The 16,604-nt window shown below is 42.1% G+C and overlaps 1 protein-coding gene across 1 annotated transcript in view; it reads left to right on the top strand.

Annotated features, from left to right (window-relative positions):
- MYH16 (myosin heavy chain 16) overlaps positions 1 to 16,604 on the top strand; it is a 78,494-nt gene that overhangs the window by 17,106 nt on the left and 44,784 nt on the right. The window contains 6 exon segments of the mRNA XM_072597642.1: positions 1,967 to 2,105; positions 3,275 to 3,543; positions 5,332 to 5,448; positions 7,142 to 7,321; positions 8,808 to 8,934; positions 16,005 to 16,063. Coding sequence (XP_072453743.1) covers positions 1,967 to 2,105; positions 3,275 to 3,543; positions 5,332 to 5,448; positions 7,142 to 7,321; positions 8,808 to 8,934; positions 16,005 to 16,063 — 891 coding nt within the window.

Below are 16,604 nucleotides of genomic sequence, written 5' to 3'. Positions count from 1 at the left end.
TCAAAGGCCTTGGGAATTCAGATCCTGACTCTGATATTTACTCCCTGTGTGGTCTTGGGAAAGCCTTTTAGTCTCAGCTTCCTGATTTGTAAAATAGAAGGAAGGACAGAAAACAAAAAGTATTTGCCGCACATTTTACAAATATTATCTCCTTAGATCCTCACAACAACCCTGTGTAAGTAGGTGCTATTATTCTCACTCCCATTTTGCAGTTGAGGAAACTGAGGCAGGCTGAGGATAAGTGACTTGTCCAGGGTCCCATAGTAAATGTCTGAGGCTGGATTTGAATGCAGGTCTTCCTGACTCCAGGCTGAGTGCTAAGACAATCTGAGACCTGGGAAAGACCTTAGCTTAAAAAAGGTGAAGGTCCCCCACTACATCCTGGGCCATCTCTAATTGTCTTGATCTATATCTGGCCACTGATTCCCAGATGACCGCAGAAGAGCTAGTGAGGCTGGTGTCTTTGCACAGTCCTGCCTCACTGAAATCCGATTCACTTGCAGATCATGGCATCAACTCCCTGATGTCATGGTCCTCTTGGAGAATGAAGGGCAAACAATAGAATCTAGCACCTCGATGACTCTGATTTGGATAAGAGCAGCATCTACCTCCCACGGTCGTTTTGAGAATCAAATGACAAATGCGCTATCATATGTAAAGTGCTTTGTAGACATTAAATCACTTTATAAATGCTAGCTATTATTAATAACAATAATTATATATTCATTACACGTTAATTTAACAACAGCAATAAAAATAATAATCAGTTGAAGGAACTAGGGGTGTTTAGCTTGGAAAAGAGAAACCTAAGGGATAACATGGTAGCCACTTGAGGGAAGAAGCCTGGCACAATACAAAGAATGTGGGCTCTAGGCTTGAAGGATTCTGTCCTCTTATGGGCTGGGGAGGATGGAATGGTGGCTGTTGGCTGGCCGGGGTGTTCTCCCCCCAGGTCCAGACTGGATGCAGGGACCAGGCAATAGCTAAATATCCTGGCAACAGTGCAACAGTGTTCGCTTAGGGAAAGTGCTTGTGACTTCAAAGCTACAGACAGTCTAGTTCATACTGTAGAGTAAGCAGTCTTAATGAACTGGTGAGCAGGGTGTTAACCCAGCGCACAGACTGTTCCCTCACAAGAAATTGATTTCCTCAGAAGATCTATCTATTTAAACAGACATCCGCTCAATAACATGAGACTTGGGAAAATATCGATTGGGATTTTTCCTCCCCAAAGTTTAAATTACAAAGGCCCCAGGGTATTCTGTAGTCAGGAAAATAGAGATATTGTTATTTCACCAAGCTCAAACCTAGAAATAAATTCTGAACAACATGGTTTTGGTCAAGATATTTAAGATAAACCTTGACAATTATCTATAACGAGCTTGAGATATGGGGTCTTGTCATCTCTTATAGTTAGTAGTTTCAACTAGGAAATATTATCTTTCTTTTCAAAATTTAATTTTTTTGGATATCTTTTGTTTTTTTCCATTCCCATCATCTCTGAATATCCTCTCCCTCTCCCATCCCCCTCAAAACCATTCTTTGTAACAGAATAAAAAAGGAAGATGGAAAAAAATAGGTCAACAAAATAAACATATTGGCTGAGTCTGAGAGTCCATGCAGTGAGAAACATTATCTTTCAATGAATGATGTGAAAAGATCTGATTTGTGGGTCATTGTCTGAAGATGATAGACATTTTCCCCAGAACTTGCAAAAGGCACTATTCCCGACTTAAGGAAATTGTTGACCTGCTGGAAGATATAGATAGAGGTGCGTGTGTGTGTGTGTGTGTGTGTGTTGCATGCACGCACGCACATGCACTCATGTGTCTATGGTATGTGTACATGTGAACATATACATATATATTCATAAGTAGGCAAACTCTCTCCTTCAGTGGTATGAGATGAGGATTCAGTCTTTCATCAAGCCTTTTGTTGAGTGTGTCTCATCCCTGCTAATTTCCAGGTTGCTTTTGATGTCCTGGGCTTCCTTGCAGAGGAGAAGATTGGGGTTTACAAACTTACTGGGGGTGTCATGCATTTCAGGAACATGAAATTCAAGCAGAAACCAAGAGAGGAACAGGCAGAAGTGGACACCACTGAGGGTAGGTTGTTTGGCCGAGAATGTGGGTCACAACCATTCAGAAGCAAATCAGTCAATGTGATAGTCACCAGGGACATGTCAATGTGATGACTGTCACCATGACTACCACTGACACGATTCAATGTCTGGCAATAAGCATTTATTACTTACTTACTAGGTACAGCACTAAAAGTGTTGGGGATACAAAGAAAAGGTGAAAGGGTGATCTCTGCTCTCAAAGGACTCATATTCTCATTGAAGAGATGACAAGTAAATAACTCTCTCCATATAAGATATGTACAGTATAAATGGAAGGTGGGGAAGCTGGGTGGTACAGTGGTTTGCATGCCAAATTCATCTTTGTGAGTTCAAATCCAGCCTTAGACACTTATTAGCTATGTGACTCTGTGTAAGTCACTTAACCATGTGTGCCTCAGTTTCCCCATCTGTAAAATGAGCTGGAATAGGAAATGGCAAACCACTCTAGTACCTTTGTGAGAAATATCCCAAACGGGAACACAATTGAAATGACTGAACAACCACAACAAATAGAGGATCTCAGCCTAGCGGCTAGGGGAACTGGAGAAGGCCTCCTACAGAAGGTAGGATTTGGGTTGAATCCTAAAGAAATCTGAGGAAGCCTGGAGGTAGAAGTGAAGGAGAGCATTTCAGGCATAGGGTCATCCCATGCAAACGGTACTGAGAGCAGAGTGTTACAATTGAGGACGTTGTGAGGGTGCAGTGGAAAGAGCTCCTCACCTAGGAAGGAGGCCAGAGACCTAGATTCAGGTCCTGGATCTGTTCCTAGCTAGCTTTGTGACCTTGGATATATCACTTCCCCTCTGGCTCTCTGATTCTTTTTCTGAAAAAAGAAGGGTTTAGAATAAAATGATCTCTGAGATTCCTTCACAAATATGATCTAATGTTATCTTCATAACAACCCTGGGAGGTAGGTGCTATTATTAGCCCCAATTTACAGATGAGGAAACTGAGGTGAACACAGGTTTAAGTATCACACAACTAGTAAGTATCTGAGGCTGGATTTGAATTTAGAACTGCCTAACCCCACCTTATCTACTAGTTCACACAGCTGCCTAAGATAACCCTGCCGTATTATTTTGTACTGCCTATGTGACACAGAAGTACCATGTGTAATCACCCAGTGATCCTTTTCTTTTTTACCTTGTACAGTGGCTGATAAAGTCACCCACCTCATGGGTCTCAACTCTGGTGAGCTGCAGAAGGGCATCACCAGGCCTCGGGTCAAAGTCGGTAATGAGTTTATACAGAAGGGCCAGAACATGGATCAGTGCAACAACTCCATCGGGGCCCTGGGCAAAGCCATTTATGACAAAATGTTCAAGTGGCTCGTGGCCAGGATTAACAAGACACTGGACACCAAGATGCAGAGGCAGTTCTTCATTGGGGTGCTGGACATCGCTGGTTTCGAGATCTTTGAGGTGCTTTGAGCTCCTGATGGGGCAGGATATTTTTCCCTCTGCTTCTCCTGTTTCTGACCTTGGTGTCTGGGGCCGGGCCATGTTGGTTTTGATTTTGGCTCATGACTCTCTTAGAACATGGCCGTTAGAGCAGTCCAAGCTGGCCTGGGCCTCTCTCCTGCTCTGCAGAGGGGATAAATGGGACTGAGTAAAGAAGTAAACTTGTAGAGACCCATCTCCTCTCATCATGACCCTGCTACTGTTGGGGGTCATAGTAATAATTAATAAAATAATAACTAGCATTTACATAATGCTTACTACGTGTTTGGAACGTTGGTGTTTTACAAATATTATCTCGCTTGATCCTCACAACCCTGGGAGGGCAGTGCTGTAGTTACCTCCATTTTACAGTTGAGGAAACTGAGGCAAACAGAGATTAAGTAGTTTGCCCAGAGTCACACAGCTGGTAAGTGTCTGAGGCTGGATAAGGTCTTCATGACACCAGGCCCAGAGCTCGATCGGTTGTACCATTTAGATCTATTTTCATAGATCTATTTTCTCCTTTTAATTAGGATGCCAGAAAGGCAACATGGTATAGTGGGTAGAGAAGGATAGACTTGGAGTCAGGAAGATCTTGGTTCAAATCCTAACTGACCCATATTAACACTGTGACCACAGGCAAGTCACTTGATCTCTAAGTGTCTCCAGACAGTTCTCTAAGACTAAGTTAGAAAGTAATTTTTGATTGGCAGAAGGAGTTCACTACACAGATGAAATCACAGGTCAGGATCCTCCTCCCACCCAAAAACATAAGAATGCGTACCTACCTTCAGCCTAGTTTCTTAAGGGTAGTTGGTTGCAGAATAGATAGAACCCTGGGCCTAGAATCAGGAAGATCTGAGTTCAAATCCAGCCTCAGACACTTACTAGCTATGTGAACCTGGACAAGTCATTTAACCACTGTCTGCCTCAGTTTCCCCTAGTGAACATAATAATAGCACTTACTTCACAGAGTTGTTGTGAGGACTCAAATGAGATAATATTGGTAAAGCACTTAGCATAATGCCTGGCACATAGGAGGCACTCAATAAATGCTAATTACTGTCATCATCATCAGTAGTAGTAGCGATTAATTTCTTTAGACTCCAGTCTGATTTCTTTTAGCCCTGAGGGGTTATGTTAATTTATATAACTTTTTTTCTTTGGTGGAGAAGGATTCGATTGGAACTGTTATTTCATTGGTATAGGGAAGTTCTAGTAGGGATACTCCCTTTACCAATGCAGATTGGCACTTCCTTTGCTACTCACAGTCTTAGAAGATTACCTAGGGGCAGCAAAGTGCTGAAATGGACAGCGCTCAGGACTTGGAGTCAGGGAAACCAGAGGTAAAATACTGCCTCCAACACTTTCCAGCTGTGAGACACTGGACAAGTCACTTAACATCTGCCTCAATTTTTTCATCTGTAAAATGAGAATAATAATGATTGGTGTGAGGATCAAAGGAGATAATATTTGTAAAGTATTTTACAAGCTATAAAGTGCCATATAAATGTTGGCTATGATTAGTATTACAGAGAGGTTAAGAGATCTGCCCAGACCCCCTAGTCTGTGTATGTAGGAAGTAGGACTTGCTGACATAGAGGCCACATCTCTGTCTGTACTTGTATGCTGGCTCTGTGATTTCAATAATGCATTTAAACAGCTTCACACCTCAGGCGGCGTGGAAACCTCTATACATGTCTATGTGGACCTATCCTGTAGGAGAATCTACTTTTCACTATTTTCCTTCTTTCAATTCTCCCTTTGCAGTTTAACAGCTTTGAGCAGCTCTGCATCAACTTCACCAATGAGAAACTTCAGCAGTTTTTCAACCATCATATGTTTGTGCTGGAGCAGGAGGAGTACAAGAGGGAGGGCATTGAATAGGTCTTCATTGACTTTGGTCTGGACCTACAGGCCTGCATCGACTTCTGGAAAAGGTAATGTTCCTTTCAAGAGAGGAGGTTAGAGAAAGGGAGTCTGAGTTCATCAATGGGCTACACATTTAAGAGAGTTAGAAGCTCAGGACCTCATCTCATCATCTTACTCCTTCCCTTCCCCTTTTCCCTTCCCTTTCTCTTTCTCTCCCCCCTTTCCCTTCCCATCCCCTTCCCTTTCACTTCTCTTCCCTTTCCCTTCCCTTTCTTCCTTCCCATGGCTTTTCTCTCCTCCCCTCTCCTCTCCTCCCCTTCCCTCCCTTCTCCTCTCCTCTCCTCTCCTCTCTCACATGTTCTGTAAGCCTCAGTTTCCTTATCTAGTTCTCTTATCTCTTTGAAATGTGAATCTACATTCTTATGATGTGAGATCTCTCTGGGACTGTTTCCTTATCTGTAAAATGAGGGAGTCTTAGTAGATGGCTAGGATACCTTCTAATATTGATCAGTTGTGATTTTATAACTTAACCAAGTGGCCTGTTACTGTTATCCTACATGATGTCACTTAAGAAACACAAGAAAGATTCCTAACATCCCCCTGCCCCCCAAAAAAATATCTCTCCAGAACTATAAGAGCAAGAGAGTAACAAGGTTAGCTTTAGGAAAACCATTTTGGAATCTCTATGAAAGATGGTTTGGAGAAGGGGGAAAGACTGAAGGCAAGGAGATCAAGTAGAGGGCTATTCTAATAGTCCAGGGAAGAGGCTTGAACTTGAGTAGCTGCCCTAGGCATGGAAAGAAGGGGATAGATAAGAGAGATGTGGGTGAAGAATTGACAAGGCTGGAGACTGATTGGATGATAAGTGAGAGTGGAGAGTTGAGCTTCTAAGCAGCAAAACTGAGTTACTGAAAAGATGGTGATTCCCTGTACAGAAATGGGGAAGTTAAGAGGCTGCATGGGTTTAGAATAATACTTTCAATCATTAACTTCCTTAATACTTTGGCAGGAGTGAATTTGTCATATGACTTTTTTTCTGTGATAAGAGGGACCTAAGACTAAGTGAAAACATTGTGTGCCTGGGGATAGGAGTAGGGGTGGGGGAAGAATGGAGAAGGGTACAGGAAGGAGAAGCGGAGGTAATACAGACAAACTTCCTCTATTTCACAATTTCACTGAGGGCTGATCTTGTTCCAAAATCTATTCTGGATCCTGGGTAAAAAGAGCCAAACCAGCTTCTAGGATCTTGGGAAAAAACTGATCAGTTTCTTCAAGCACTGATTCAAGGGTTTAACACCATGTTGGGTAACGTTTGGACAAAGCTACCCATGGTCAAACACTCAACCCCCCAAGGCACAACGCTCCTTTTGGATTTCTGAACCCACCTCTTTTGGTTTTAAATTTTTTCAACTAATTAGCATTCATTTTCTGTTTTCTTCTTCCCTTCCCTCCCTCCCAAATACACAGCACTTTTAACAAATAAAAATAAAAACCAAAAAAGTCAAGCAAAACATATTTCTACATTGGCCATGTCCAAAAATGTATTCCTCGTACTGCACCCTGAATCCATCACCTCCGTCATAAGGGGGAGTAGTATGTGCCATCTTGGGTCCTCTGGAATTCTGGTTTCCTAGTGCATTGATGGGAGTTTATTTAACTGACATCACTGATTTAATTCTGTTGCTTATCTCCCCTTCACCTCCCCTAGCCCATGGGTATCTTCTCCATCCTAGAAGAGCAGTGTGTCTTCCCTAAAGCCACAGATGCCACTTTCAAGGCAGCCTTATATGACAATCACTTGGGAAAATCCAATAACTTCCTCAAGCCAAAGGGAGGCAAAGGCAAAGGCCCTGAGGCCCACTTTGAACTGGTCCATTACGCTGGCACGGTAAGTACTGGCACCAGCTGTCCATCAGCAGCCATCTGCTTTGTTGAGTTCCAGACCCAGAAACTGCTTCCAGATGAGTTATTCCAGACCCAACCAAACACCTCAGCATATTGCAGATTCACGCTGGAATGCACTTCCAAGTACCACACGCCACAGATAGAGAAGGTGGTGAGGAAGGGGTGAACACGCCACTAAGAGCCTTCTAGATTTAGTGGTAAAGCATACCAACACTTCAGAAAAGTGTGACCTGCCAAGCAAAGGGAGGCATGCCTCCTGCTCACTCACCCTGCCCACTCCCTCCTCCTCCTGGAAAATTCCAAAGCATTGAAGCAAAGGATTGAACATTTAAAAGCCATCTCTGGCCCTCCTGTTGAACCTGTCATCCTTCCCTCCCTGGTTTATAGTCCTGGTAGCCTTCAGTTTGACATCTCAGACTTGGAGAGTGGGCCAGAAATGAATACATTGGCAAAGAAGTCATGAATCCATTAGTAATTCCCAAATTGGAAAGGGGGTGGGAGGTTCTCCAACAGATTGTGACCAGCAATTCAAGATGACTTATCTACATAACCAGGACAGCTCAGATAGAAAATGTAGTTGGGAGGCTGGAGAGGGGAAGAGAGACCAGAGCGGGGGCGGATCGTTGCTGCCAGGATTCTGGCTCCCCATTCATTTCTGGCACACACAGTCTCCAAGTATAATTAACAGGGGAAGGGAGCCTTTGTTCAGCAAGCTTAAAGAAAAAACACTCCCTCTCTCCCTCCGGGTGACTTAAAGTTTGCTGTAAGAGCTAGCCACCGTTATTTGCCAAGTTCATGGAGACCTCTGGGAATGAAACAGCAGGGAAACAGGAGCTTCTGGACAATGGTGTCAAGAGGCTGTACTTTAAGGCTGTACTTTAAGGACTAGCCAGAGCAGCAAGCACAAGATTTTTATGATATTCTCAAGCTCAGTACTGCCAATGAGAGGATTGCCCATCTACCCTGAGCAAACAACAGGATGAGGACAGAAACTGCAGTGCTTCCCCTCTCCTGAAATTAAAATAGCATTTTATTTATAGCTATTCAATACCCAAAACCTAAGGAGATCAACTACATTTCCAAGAACTGAGCCCTAAAATTCAGGCACTGATGTAAGGAGGGAACCAGTTTTTTTCTTTGTTTTTCATTTTTTCCCAATATTGGAAATGAAAGAACAAAAAGTTTTTTTTGGCTCCCTTTCTCTTTCCCTGGGCTGTGTTCAGGCTGAAGGACCCAGAACATTTTCTGTCTTCTTGTTTCCTCAAGCTAGATCTACACTGGTGAATTTAGTTAACTGGATCAATATAGGCAGCCAATATGGATGATTCAGCTTTCTCCCTGCTTGATACTGTCTCTGCCCCCATCCCTACCCCTGCAATTGCACCGTGATTTAGTGGGCAGAATTGATCTCTATCCCTATTATCGGAGAGAGGAGAAAGTGGACATTGTCCTATTTTGGTTCTCTCCAGGTGGGGTATAACATCACAGGCTGGCTGGAGAAAAACAAAGACCCCTTGAATGAAACTGTGGTGGGCTTGTTCCAGAAATCCAGCATGGTGCTGCTAAATATGCTCTTTAAAGAAGAGGAGGCTGCAGGTATGGCTGATAACATCCACTGCATTGTTTCTAATACTGGTAGGAGTTTGAGGGTGAAAATGAGTTTCCCTTCCCTTTACTAGTCAGTCAACAAGCATTTCTTAATGCTTACCAGGTATCAGACACCGTGGTAACTGCTGAGAACAGAAAGGAAGACAATAATAAAATCCTAGACCTTAAGAAGTTCACATTCTAATGGGAGAAACAACATGCAAACATATACATACACGATCTCTCTATTTCCCTTCCTTCTTCCCTTCCTTCCTCTCTCTCTGTCTCTGTCTGTCTCTGTCTCTCTCTCTGTCTCTATCTGTCTCTCTGTCTCTGTCTCTCTCTCTGTCTCTCTCTCTCTCTCTGTCTCTCCCCTTCTCTCTCTGTCTCTCTCCTCTTTCTCCATCTCTCTCTCTCTCCTTTCTCTCCCTCTCTCTCTTTCTCTCTCTCTCTCTCTCCTCTTCTTCTCTCTCTCCCTCTCTCTCTCTTTTTCTCCTTCTCTCTCTCTCTCCTTCTCTCTCTCTCCCCCTCTCTCTCCTTCTCTCTCTCTGTTTCTTCCTCTTTCCCTCTCTCACTGTTCCTCACTGAATCTGTCTCGGTCTCTCTCCATCTCTCCAGTAAAAAGGTAATCTAAGAGAGAAGACACTAGCAACTGGGGGAGTGTATTTTACCTTTTCCCCAATTTAAATCCTCAGAGATTCAATTTAATTTAATAAATCTCTCTCCAGTGCTAATATTATTATTATTATAATTTGCATTTGCAAAGTGCCTTAGATGTGTTATCTCAATTGGTCCTCACAACAACCCTACATAGCAGGTTCTATTAACCCCATTTTACAGATGAGGAAACCAGTTGAGAGAGGCTGAGACATGGCCAGGTTTACATAGCTAATAATTACCTGAGGTAGAATTTGAACTCAGGTCTTCTTTATTCTAAGTCTAGTACTCTGTCCACTACATCTGCTAGTTGTTTTAGTACCATGACACAAAGAAAAGAAAAAACACAAAATAATTTCTAACCTTAAGAAACTTTTGGTTAGTTGAAAAGAGAGCCCGTACATATGAAACATTGAATAGGACATGGATATATGATGTGAGGGTAAAATGGGCTGCCTTATGAGGGAGTGAGTTCCCCATCACTGAAAGTATCTATGTAAAGGCTAGATAACCATTTTGTTGAGGAGTAGAGAAAGTTCTTGTTTGGGTATGGGTTGGAGCAGATGACCTTTTGGATTCCTTCTAGCCCATAAATTAGAAGACTTTAAGCGAAAATTGTGTAGTACTAATCCAAAGTGTTAGAACAGCAGTTCAGAGAAGAGATGGTAGCCCCAGGAATTCCATTTATAGATAAGGTAGGGTTTGAGGCCTAGCTGCCTCTACCATAGATGAGTCTAGGGGTCTAGAGTTCGTGCCTTTCCACCCTTACTTAGGAGTGAAACTGTATCAGAAAGGCAGTGGCTTTGTAGTATCCTTAACACTAACAAAATTACTTCTCTGTATAATTTTCCCCTATTCAGGGATCAGATTTCTATTGGAAATTATAGTGACAAGAAAATTTGTAAACATTAGCTAATGTGATTCTCTCAGGAACTGTTAGCACAAGTATTTATTATTCCCATTTTACAGATGAGGGAAGGAAGGTAGAGAGCTGAACTTGCTCAAGGTCACACAGCTAGGAAGTGACAGAACCAGGATTCAAATCCAGGTCTGGTGTGCTCTTTGGCACCACACCAGAGCCCCCACACCAAAGCCACCTCTGGAACACAAGACACAGCTAGAAAATAGTTAGAATCCAAGTGTTCACTCTAGGGCCAGGAAGTTACTCAGCAAATGAAAAATTCCCCAGTGGCTAGGAACTGGAATCTCCTCCCAGTGGAAGCAGATAACCCTGGCTTCTGAGTTTGAGATAGCTGTGAGGGTTTTTGTCTCCTAAATGGATTGCCCTACAGATGGATTGTTGTCTTTACAACTGAGACTGCCTGAGTCAGGGTTGGGGAACCTGTGACCTCAAGGCCACATGTGGCCCTCTATGTCCTCAAGTATGGCCCTTTGACTGAGTCCAAGTTTTACAGATCAAATACTTTTTATTAAGGGGATTTGTTATGTGAAGTTTGGATTCAACCTGAGGACCTAGAAGGCCACTTGGAATACTGGGAAGCAGCTGGCATCAGAATGAGGAAGAATCCAAGTCTTACTTTGGATATATACTAGCTGTGTGACCAGGAGCAAGTCACTTAACCTCTCAACACCTCAGGCAACTCTAAAACTCAAAATTGCAGAGTAGATGGTGAGCTATACTGATGTTGGTCAATTGGTCATCCTGTTAGCAAGTTTTGATTAACTTCTTACTTCTCTCTAGATACTGTGCTAATTGTTGAGGACACAAAGAAAGTCTAGAAATTCCTATTTTAGTAGTGGATAGAAAAGAGTTTCCTTAAGGGAAGCTCCCTCCACCAATGAAATCACAGGTCTTATTTAAAAAAAAATATTGTATAATATATAAAATAATATATATACATATATAAAATATGTATTATATATGTATATACACACACACATATATATTATATCAGGTTTTTTTGTGATAGTAAAGAATTGGAAACTGAGCGGATGCCCAACAATCAGGGAATGGCAGAACAAGTTATGGTTTATGAATGTGGTTGAATACTTTTGTGCTGTAAGAAATGATGAGGGGGATAGTTTCAGAAAAACCTGGGAAAACGTATATGAACTGGTGTAAAGTGAAGTAAGCAGAACCAAGAGAACATTATTCATGGTAACAGGAATATTGTAACAATAATCAACTGCGAAAGACTTAGTCATTCTGATCAACAGAAATATCTACCAAAGGTTCAAAGAACCAATGATGAAAAATGCTATCCACTTCCAGATCGAGAGCTGATGGACTCAGTGAACAGATTAAAGAATGATCTTATTCTCTTTCTTTCTTTTTCCTGTTCCCTGCCCCCAACAAGTTCGTGCAGAAATTTATTTTGTATGACTTCATTTTTGTATTGGGTTCTGTTATTTCTTGGTTTCTCATTGTGTAGTGGAGGGGGTATGGGGAAGAAGAGAATATGGAACTCAAAATATAATTGAATTAAATGAAAAAAATTTTTAAAAGAAAAAAATCCATCTTATTTATAACAATCATTCAGTGTGAAAATAGGCTTACTCTTCCCTACTTCCTCCAAAATAATTCATCCCTCCCTTCATCTGGGAGGATTCCATACCTTCATGCATCCCTCTATGCAGTTCCTGACATGGATGATGATCATCAAGATTTTTCTTTTTTCTTTTTTTTTTTGTTTATTTATTTTTTATTTAACTTCTAACATTCATTTTCACAAAATTTTGGGTTCTAAATTTTCTCCCCTTTTGTCCCCTCCCCCCACCCCAAAACACCAAGCATTCTAACTGACCCTATCACCAATCTGCCCTCTCTTCTATCATCCCTCTCTGCCCTTGTCTCCATCTTCTCTTTTGTCCTGTAGGGCCAAATAACTTTCTATACCCCTTTACCTGTATTTCTTATTTCCTAGTGGCAAGAACAGTACTCGACAGTTGTTCCTAAAACTTTGAGTTCCATCTTCTTTTCCTCCCTCCCTCCCCACCCCTTCCCTTTGGAAGGCAAGCAATTCAATATAGGCCATATCTGTGTAGTTTTGCAAATGACTTCCATAATAGTTGTGTTGCATAAGACTAACTATATTTCCCTCCATCCTATCCTGTCCCCCATTACTTCTATTCTCTCTTTTGATCCTGTCCCTCCCCATGAGTGTTGACCTCAAATTGCTCCCTCCTCCCCATGCCCTCCCTTCCATCATCCCCCCTACCCTGCTAATCCCCTTATGCCCCACTTTCCTGAATTGTAAGATAGGTTTTCATACCAAAATGAGTGTGCATTTTATTCCTTCCTTTAGTTGAATGTGATAAGAGTAAACTTCATGTTTTTTCTCTCACATCCCCTCTTTTTCCCTCCACTAAAAAGTCTTTTGCCTGCCTCTTTTATGAGAGATAATTTGCCCCATTCCATTTCTCCCTTTCTCCTCCAAATATATTTCTCTCTCACTGCTTGATTTCATTTTTTTAAGATATGATCCCATCCTCTTCAATTCACTCTGTGCACTCTGTCTCTATGTGTGTGTGCGTGTGCATGTGTGTAATCCCACCCAGTACCCAGATACTGAAAAGTTTCAAGAGTTACAAATATTGTCTTTCCATGTAGGAATGTAAACAGTTCAACTTTAGTAAGTCCCTTATGATTTTTCTTTGCTGTTTACCTTTTCATGCTTCTCTTCATTCTTGTGTTTGAAAGTCAAATTTTCTTTTCAGCTCTGGTCTTTTCATCAAGAATGCTTGAAAGTCCTCTATTTCATTGAAAGACCAACTTTTCCCCTGAAGTATTATACTCAGTTTTGCTGGGTAGGTGATTCTTGGTTTTAGTCCTAGTTCCTTTGACTTCTGGAATATCCTATTCCACGCCCTTTGATCCCTTAATGTAGAAGCTGATGGATCTTGTGTTATCCTGATTGTATTTCCACAATACTTAAATTGTTTCTTTCTAGCTGCTTGCAATATTTTCTCCTTGACCAGGGATCTCTGGAATTTGGCCACAATGTTCCTAGGAGTTTTCTCTTTCAGGTGGTGATCTGTGGATTCCTTGAATACTTATTTTGCCCTCTGGTTCTCAGGGCAGTTTTCCTTGACAATTTCATGAAAGATGATATCTAGGCTCTTTTTTTGATCATGGCTTTCAGGTAGGCCCATAATTTTAAAATTGTCTCTCCTGCATCTATTTTCCAGGTCAATTGTTTTTCCAATGAGATATTTCCCATTATCTTCCATTTTTTCATTCTTTTGGTTTTGTTTTGTGATTTCTTGGTTTCTCATAAAGTCATTACCCTCCATCTGTTCCATTCTAATTTTGAAAGAACTATTTTCTTCAGTGAGCTTTTGAACCTCCTTTTCCATTTGGCTAATTCTGCTTTTTAAAGCATTCCTCTCCTCATTGGCTTTTTGAACGTCTTTTGCCAGTTGAGTTAGCCTATTTTTCAAGGTGTTATTTTCTTCAGCATTTTTTTGGGTCTCCTTTAGCAGGGTGTTGACCTACTTTTCATTCTTTACTTGCATCTCTCTCATTTCTCTTCCCAGTTTTTCCTCCACCTCTCTAACTTGATTTTCAAAATCCTTTTTGAGCTCTTCCATGGCCTGAGCCCATGGTATATTTATTTTGGATGTGTGGGATACAGAAGCCTTGACTTCTGTGTCTTTCCCTGATGGTAAGCATTGTTCTTCCTCATCAGAAAGGAAGGGAGGAAATACCTGTTCACCAAGAAAGTAACCTTCTATAGTCTTATTTTTTTTCCCTTTTCTGGGCATTTTCCCAGCCAGTTACTTGACTTCTGGGTGTCCTTTCCACACCTACCAGGCCTCCAGATCCGACCAACCAGCGCTTGGGGTCTGAGATTCAAATGCTGCTTCCCAACCTCAGGGCTTTCAGCAGGGAGGGGGTGGGGTGGGGGGGTGGGGCTGCTATTCAGTGTGAGATTAAGTTCAGGTGCTCAGGTGGGGGCAGGGCTGCCACACAGGGCTCAGTACCCTCAGGGGTTTTATGCAGAGACCTTCAACAATGAATCTGGGCTCCTGCCTGCTTGGGGAGCCCCAGTCTGGTCCCACCTCTGCTGCTGCCTCCCAAGGGGGCCTGAGTTATGGGGGTGTCCCACTCCCCTCTTGGCAAGCCGAGAAGACCCTCTCACCAACCTTTGGGGCCGGTGGGTGGAGGGACCCACACGACTGCTGGAGATTCCGTTCCTGAAGCCAGCTCGGATCTGCTCCCCTTGGCACTGCCAGCCAAGGCAGGGCTGGGCTCGGCTCTGGGGTCCAGGGCACGATGGACCTTTTGCGAGAGGTTTTCAGGGCTCTCTGGAACAGAAATCTCATCCGCTCAGTTGTTCTGTGGCTTCTGCTGCTCCAGAATTTGTTGGGAGTTCTTTTTTACAGATATTTTATGGGCTGTGGGTTTGGAGCTAGTGTATGTGTGTCTTTCTACTCTGCCATCTTGGCTCCACCCCCCCATCAAGATTTTTCAAGCCCCAAAGTGATTTTTGACTAAATGTTATTTAGTCATATTCTGCTGTTTCTGACTCTTTGTGATGCCTTTTGGAGCTTTCTTGGCCAAGATACTAGAATGACTTGCCATTTCCTTCTCTGACTCATTTTATAGATGGGGAAACTGAGTTAAACAGGTTTTAAGTGAGTTGACCAGGGTCACACAACTAGTAAATATCTGAGATTTAACTCAGTTCTTTCTTTTTTTCTTTTTTTATTAATTTATTTGTTTCCAATTTTCTACAATCACTTCCATAAGTCTTAGATTTTCTCTCCCTCCCTTTTCCTTCCCTCCCCTAGACAACATGCAATCTTATATGGGTTTTACACATACATTCTTATTAATCACATTTTTACATTAGTCATATTGCATAGAAGAATTAAAATGAATGGGAGAAACCATGATAAAAACCCAAACAAAGCAAAATGTAATACAAGAGAAAACATTCTGCTTCATTCTGTGATCCAATTCCATAGTTCTTTCTCTGGATGTGGAAGGCATTTTGCCTTGAGTCCTTTGGGAATGTTTTAGGTCTTTGCATTGCTGTGAAGGGCTAAGTCTACCAGAAAAATTCTTTGCACACTGTGGTTGTTGCTGTGTACAAAGTTTTCCTGGTTCTGTTCCTTTCTCTCAGTATCAGTTCATATAAGTCCTTCCAGGCCTCTCTGGAGTCCTATTCATCCTTTCTTATAGCACAATAGTATTCCATCACATTCATGTACCACAATTTATTCAACCATTCTCCAATTGATGGGCATCCCCTCAATTTCCAATCCTTGGCTGCCACAAGGAGAGTTGGTATAAATATTTTGGTACACATAGGTCTTCCTTACTTTGGGCCTGGCACTGTATCCACTTCCCCACTTAGCTGTCTTTTATAACCAAATGTAGAATGACCAAATGTAGAAGTAGTTTTATGCTTGTGCTGGGCATAGGAGTTTATAGAATGTTCATTTCTCTTTTTCAGCTGGAACTAAGAAGCAAAAAAGAGGGTCCTCCTTCATGACTGTCTCCAGCTTCTACAGGGTAAGCCCCCCCCCCCCCAACCAGTTTCTGTTTTCTGAAGTGGCTGTTTTAGCACACAGCAGACTCTGAGGGATGAATTATTTCATTTGGTTGGTCAGTTATATCAGAGGAGGTGTGTTAAGTGGAACAAACATCGGATTCGGAATCAGAGAACCTGGGTTCATGCTGCCTCTGTGTGACCTTGGGCGAGAGACTTAACCTCACTGGGGCTAAGCTCCCTCATCACCAAAAGGATAATCTCTAACATCACTTCAACTTTTTTCAGTTCAGACCTGTGAATCCATTGGTATAGGGAAACTTCCAGTAAGGGAACTCCTTCTGCCGATGTAGATCAACAACTTATTCATGAGTTCTAATCTGAGAGTTGCCTGGGAGTACTGGAAAGATAAATTACTTCTCTAAGGTCACACAGTCAGTGTTTCTGAGGCCTGACTCAGACTCAGGCTTTCCTGATTGTAAGGCTGGCTTTCTATACACTATACCATACAGTCCCTCATTTTAGTTCTAAACTCTGTAATTCTATTTTTAAATATTAATTTTA

The sequence above is a fragment of the Notamacropus eugenii genome, chromosome 3 (genome assembly GCF_028372415.1).
Source record: "Notamacropus eugenii isolate mMacEug1 chromosome 3, mMacEug1.pri_v2, whole genome shotgun sequence".
NCBI classification, from domain to species: Eukaryota; Metazoa; Chordata; class Mammalia; order Diprotodontia; family Macropodidae; genus Notamacropus; species Notamacropus eugenii.
Note: the sequence above shows the minus strand (reverse complement) of the source record. Positions and strands in the feature narration are given on the sequence as shown.